The sequence below is a fragment of the Oncorhynchus tshawytscha genome, linkage group LG03 (genome assembly GCF_018296145.1).
Source record: "Oncorhynchus tshawytscha isolate Ot180627B linkage group LG03, Otsh_v2.0, whole genome shotgun sequence".
Classification (NCBI taxonomy): Eukaryota; Metazoa; Chordata; class Actinopteri; order Salmoniformes; family Salmonidae; genus Oncorhynchus; species Oncorhynchus tshawytscha.
Window position 1 is genome coordinate 68,872,910 of NC_056431.1, and position 6,209 is coordinate 68,879,118.

At 44.4% G+C, this 6,209-nt stretch overlaps 1 protein-coding gene across 1 annotated transcript; it reads left to right on the top strand.

Annotated features, from left to right (window-relative positions):
- The first annotated feature begins 1,948 nt into the window (after positions 1-1,948).
- Positions 1,949-4,746, top strand: LOC112224648 (DCN1-like protein 2). Its single transcript, XM_024388335.1, has 6 exons — positions 1,949-2,230; positions 2,504-2,631; positions 3,099-3,223; positions 3,416-3,498; positions 4,060-4,156; positions 4,664-4,746. Exons 1-6 carry the CDS (start codon positions 1,949-1,951, stop codon positions 4,744-4,746), a joined length of 798 nt encoding a protein of 265 aa, XP_024244103.1.
- The last annotated feature ends 1,463 nt before the right edge of the window (positions 4,747-6,209 follow it).

A 6,209-nucleotide genomic window follows, 5' to 3' on the forward strand; every position in this document is an offset into this window, starting at 1 on the left:
TTCCATGTCTTCTCAAAATCAAATCAAATCAAAAATCAAATCAAATTTATTTGTCACATACACATGGTTAGCAGATGTTAATGCGAGTGTAGCGAAATGCTTGTGCTTCTAGTTCCGGCAATGCAGTAATAACCAACAAGTAATCTAGCTAACAATTCCAAAACTACTACCTTATAGACACAAGTGTAAGGGGATAAAGAATATGTACATAAAGATATATGAATGAGTGATGGTACAGAGCGGCATAGGCAAGATACAGGAGATGGTATTGAGTGCAGTATATACATATGAGATGAGTATGTAAACAAAGTGGCATAGTTAAAGTGGCTAGTGATACATGTATTACATAAAGATGCAGTAGATGATATAGAGTACAGTATATACATATACATATGAGATGAATAATGTAGGGTATGTAAACATTATATTAGGTAGCATTGTTTAAAGTGGCTAGTGATATATTTTACATCATTTCCCATCAATTCCCATTATTAAAGTGGCTGGAGTTGAGTCAGTGTGTTGGCAGCAGCCACTCAATGTTAGTGGTGGCTGTGTAACAGTATGATGGCCTTGAGATAGAAGCTGTTTTTCAGTCTCTCGGTCCCAGCTTTGATGCACCTGTACTGACCTCGCCTTCTGGATGATAGCGGGGTGAACAGGCAGTGGCTCGGGTGGTTGTTGTCCTTGATGATCTTTATGGCCTTCCTGTGACATCGGTTGGTGTAGGTGTCCTGGAGGGCAGGTAGTTTGCCCCTGGTGATGCGTTGTGCAGACCTCACTACCCTCTGGAGAGCCTTACGGTTGTGGGCAGAGCAGTTGCTGTACCAGGCAGTGATACAGCCCAACAGGATGCTCTCGATTGTGCATCTGTAGAAGTTTGTGAGTACTTTTGATGACAAGCCGAATTTCTTCAGCCTCCTGAGGTTGAAGAGGCGCTGCTGCGCCTTCTTCATGATGCTGTCTGTGTGACTGTGGGCTTTCCTTCTCTGTGGCTAATACTTATTCTCTGTGGCTAATACTTATTTTCCACCATAATTTGCAAATAAATTCATTCAAAATCCTACAATGTGATTTTCTGGATTTCTTTTTCTCATTTTGTCTGTCATAGTTGAAGTGTACCTATGATGAAAATTACAGGCCTCTCTCATCTTTTTAAGTGGGAGAACTTGCACAATTGGTGGCTGACTAAATACTTTTTTGCCCCACTATATATATCTATATATATACACACATATGTATGTATATACATATTTTACAGTAAAATACAATAGCGAGACTATATAAATGGGGCTACAGAGTCTATGTGCGGGGGTACCGGTTAGTCAAGGTAATATGTACATGTAGGTAGAGTTATTAACGTGACTATGCATAGATGATAACAGAGTTACCCTCTGTAGTGCCGAGCAGTTGCCATACCAGGCAGTGATGCAACCAGTCAGGCTCTCAATGGTGCAGCTGTAGAACCTTTTTGAGGATCTGAGGACCTATGCAAAATCTTTTCAGTCTCCTGAAGAACTGCAGGACTTCATTGCATGTTTCATTGTGCATGCACGCAGTTTGAAATGCACCTAGTCACATCATTACACAATCTGCTTACTCTGCAAAGTTGGACATAACACCTGTATATCTGGAATTATTAGTATGATGCGTTTGGGACCATTGGACACCCTGGACTAGTTGATGGCATCCTCCTACTCATGTTACATTACATTCCACCAGATGCCCCAAATGCTGGGGATCTTTTGGGATGCACAGCACATCCTCTGTGCTTACCCATCGTTCTCCACTCTCAGAATAGTTCTAAGTCTGCCTTGCAAAGTATTGCCCACATCTCATCATCATACAAAGTGAGTGTCTGTCTGTGACCATCTACCCTTGTTTCTGCATGACCTCGGCCTGAATGTCTATGGATGTGTGTGTGTCCCTGTGTATCCTGGTGTGCGTCTCAATGTGTGTGTGCATCCTGTTTTCGGTGCTGCCTTGCCTGTCTGTGTCTGACAGTCCTGTCTCCGTACAGCATAAGCTGAAGTCTTTGCAGAGAGACAAGGTCCAGCAGTTCATGTCCTTCATGCAGGCGGGGGAGAAGACTGCCTCTTACTGCCTGACCCAGAATGACTGGAAACTAGAGGTGGTCACAGACAACTACTTCCAGAACCAGACCTCTACTATAAGGAATCCATGCAATCTTCTGTGGAGAAGAAGCTGGAACAGCTCTACAACTGCTACAAAGGCAAGTGGGAGAAGTTCTGGAGGAATAGAGCACGCGGAGATTGTGTGTGTCAAAGATTGTGTGTCTGTTATGGTTTCGTAAGTGTGTGTGTATTATGTATTTGTGATGTTATGCCTTGTATTGCTTATCTTGTTCACCAGAAGAGGAAATGTGTGTTTGTGGTCTCTCAGATCCCTACGATAGTGATTTCTGGACTGTGTGTGTTTATTAAGCGTTTATATACAGATGTATTTCCACAGATCCCCAGGATGAGAATAAGATTGGCATCGGCAGCAGTTCTGCGATGACCTCACCCTGGACCCGACCTGCATCAGAGTCCTGGTGGTGGAGTGGAAGTTCCGGGCCACCACCGAGTGCGAGTTCAGCAAGAAGGAGTTCCTTGACGGCATTTCTGAACTGGGGTGAGCGCGTGGTGATGTCATCACTCTGCGACACAGCTCAGTTTGGGGGCATGACAGTGTGATATTGGTTATAGCCAGAGCATGTTTTTGTTGGTTGTTAGTGTTTATTCCCATGGTGGGGTGAGGTGCTATATTTTGACTAAGTCAACATTGGCATTATTAATACTGTGTCTTCATGTTTGGTGTGAAGCCAAGTCAGCATAGGTTACCTCTGAGTCCTACGGAAACTTGTTTTTAAATGGATATTGAAAATGAGTGTTCTTATTGGACAATTTTCGCTTCGAAAGGTTATCCTGTTTGTGCCCACAGAACATGGCCCTGGGGAACCCAAATGATGGGTAGTAGATCGTAGCACAAGAACAGTTTAGGAACCTCTTGGATTAGATGAGATTTGTGTGTGAGTGTTTGTGGTATGCTTTTGATAGAGATATCCACTGACTTGCCCACTCTGTTTCTCTTCTCTCCAGGTGCGACAGCCCAGAGAAGCTGAAGGCTCTTCTTCCCAGATTAGAACATGAGCTGAAAGACAGCGTCAAGTTCAAGGACTTCTACCAGTTCACGTTCAACTTTGCCAAGAACCCTGGACAGAAGGGTAAGGTAAGCACAGATGAGTTGGTTACATCAGTGTTCACAAGAGTTACTGTACTGTAGTTGCATCAGTGTTTCTCAACTCTGGTCCTGAGGACATCGAAGGGTGGTGCCCAGGCTTTTGTTTCAACCAAGTGAGAACACACCTGATTCAACTACAGTGAGATAGCAAGGTGTGATTCTTGCTGTGTTTCAGATCTAGAGATGGCTGTGGCCTACTGGAACCTGGTACTGACAGATCATTTTAAGTTCCTGGGCCTCTGGAACAGTTTCCTATTGGTGAGTGAGTAATGCTATGCATCCCTATCTAACATTAAATTTGATGCTATTTGTTAGGTACATCCTGTGTCTTGTTTTCTACTGTGCAATTGTTGTGGAAATTCTTACACAGGGACACTCGAAGGCAATCTTAAATGAATCATTGTTTTTTGTCAGCTCGCTGGAGAGGTTCCAACAAACTTAATGCACCATAGTGAACGTCTGACAGAAGCTCTGCTGGGGCAGTCCCAGCAGTTGTCTTATATACGGCTATACACAGACAAGTTATATTTGCATGATTTAGCATAATGAATGAATCATTACCATTTTGTTTCATTCATGTGACCAACCAATACTGGTTCATAACATGTAACTGACCAATACCTCACGGGGCTTCTTCTCTCTAAGCTGACACCTTGAAACTGAGATATCTTACGTTCTCAAAACTTGGTTCTGGGCGTACTGCCAAATTTCAGCTACTGATAGTAAGGATTCGTTCAGTCATTCACTTGCATGAACACAGAAATTGGTTCATAGAAAAGCACATGTATAAAACTTCTGGTTTTCTCGTGTTTTACGTAGGAACACCACAAAAGGTCGAGTCCCAAAGATACGTGGAACTTACTCTTGGATTTTGGCAACATAATCGCAGACGACATGTCAAATTACGACGAGGAGGGTGAGTTTAAAACCCTTGGTTACCTGGAGTGTATTTGGTAGGGCTCATAGTAGTCATGGTTCATTGCTGTCTGCAAAAGTGCAGTGCAACATTGCCCTCAACTGAATATACACAATGGCAGAATGCAGTAGTCATCAACCCTGGACCTGGAAAGCTACTGAGTGGGCAGGCTTTTGTTCTAGCTCAGCACCAATACACCTGATTCAGCTAATCAAGGTTCTGATGAGCTGTAAATTAGATGAATCAGGTGATTCAGTACTGGGCCGAAACAAAAGCCTGCAGACCCTGTAGCTCTCCTGGACCAGGTTTGGTGACCACTGCTCTAGATGATCCAGAATGAAGTTGCTCTTAGACACTGATTTAAGGTCAGTTTTGCCTTTTCCCCCAATGCTGACAGTTAAGTTGTAGAGAGAGCCTGCTTTTCTCAGATATGTGCTTAGGGCAACTTCTACCTGGAGCAAGACAGTCAGTAAAATGCCCTCTAATCATATGTTTCCTTCCTGTCAGGGGCATGTCCAGTTCTCATAGACGACTTTGTGGAATTCGCCGGGCCGATCGTAACAGAATCCAAACGCAAAACCCACAAATAACAACCCAGCTCTTGGAAGAGGGGTAGAACTTTGTAGGATTTTTAAAATAATTTAAGAGAAAACAGTGAAACACTTGAAACCTGTGACACTGCACAATTATCAGGTAACCACCTATCAGGGAGGAGTGAGAGGAGAACACAGGAAATCAACTCTGAGTTTTATTTTTGTTCTTGTTTGATGACAATCGCCATGTGCACGTTGCTAGCTGGTGACTCCAGCAGTACATGTCCCAGAGGCCTTGCGAATATCATTGTTCCAGACGATGCTCCCTTTGGAATCTCAGTATTCCAGGACAGAATAAGAGAAAAGGAGAGAGCTACATCCCCTGGCACAGCCACGGTCTCTCTCTCTCTTTCTGTCTTGGAGAAATTACGAAACATAGTCACAAATGAATGCACAGTAGGGCAGGGCTGCTCTTTCTGGACCGCAAAGGGCAGAAATACTATTATTTTCTACCTGGTCGTGTTGGGGGGATTATATAAAATAACAAAAATCAGGTCTTCAAGGGCTGCATTGTCTGCCGGCCAATTAATGACACAAATGGATAAATTAAATGCAAGGCATGAATTAAAACCAACCAGGGGTGGAAAGACCCTGGATCATTGTTACTCTAACTTCCGCGACGCATATAAGGCCCTGCCCCGCCCCCCTTTCGGAAAAGCTGACCACGACTCCATTTTGTTGATCCCTGCCTACAGACAGAAACTAAAACAAGAGGCTCCCACGCTGAGGTCTGTCCAACGCTGGTCCGAACAAGCTGACTCCACACTCCAAGACTGCTTCCATCACGTGGACTGGGAGATGTTTCGTATTGCGTCAGACAACAACATTGACGAATACGCTGATTCGGTGTGCGAGTTCATTAGAACGTGCGTTGAAGATGTCGTTCCCATAGCAACGATTAAAACACGATTAAAACACGATTAAAACATTCCCTAACCAGAAACCGTGGATTGATGGCAGCATTCGTGTGAAACTGAAAGCGCGAACCACTGCTTTTAATCAGGGCAAGGTGTCTGGTAACATGACTGAATACAAACAGTGCAGCTATTCCCTCCGCAAGGCTATCAAACAAGCTAAGCGCCAGTACAGAGACAAAGTAGAATCTCAATTCAACGGCTCAGACACAAGAGGCATGTGGCAGGGTCTACAGTCAATCACGGACTACAGGAAGAAATCCAGCCCAGTCACGGACCAGGATGTCTTGCTCCCAGGCAGACTAAATAACTTTTTGCCCGCTTTGAGGACAATACAGTGCCACTGACACGGCCTGCAACGAAAACATGCGGTCTCTCCTTCACTGCAGCCGAGGTGAGTAAGACATTTAAACGTGTTAACCCTCGCAAGGCTGCAGGCCCAGACGGCATCCCCAGCCGTGCCCTCAGAGCATGCGCAGACCAGCTGGCCGGTGTGTTTACGGACATATTCAATCAATCCCTATACCAGTCTGCTGTTCCCACATG

Coding starts and splice junctions, on each gene's coding strand:
- LOC112224648 (XM_024388335.1), top strand. CDS start 1,949: ATGTGTGTGTGCATCCTGTTTTCGGTGCTGCCTTGCCTGTCTGTGTCT. Junction 2,231..2,503: donor GCTCTACAACTGCTACAAAG/GCAAGTGGGAGA, acceptor TGGCATCGGCAG/CAGTTCTGCGATGACCTCAC. Junction 3,499..4,059: donor TCTGGAACAGTTTCCTATTG/GTGAGTGAGTAA, acceptor TGTTTTACGTAG/GAACACCACAAAAGGTCGAG.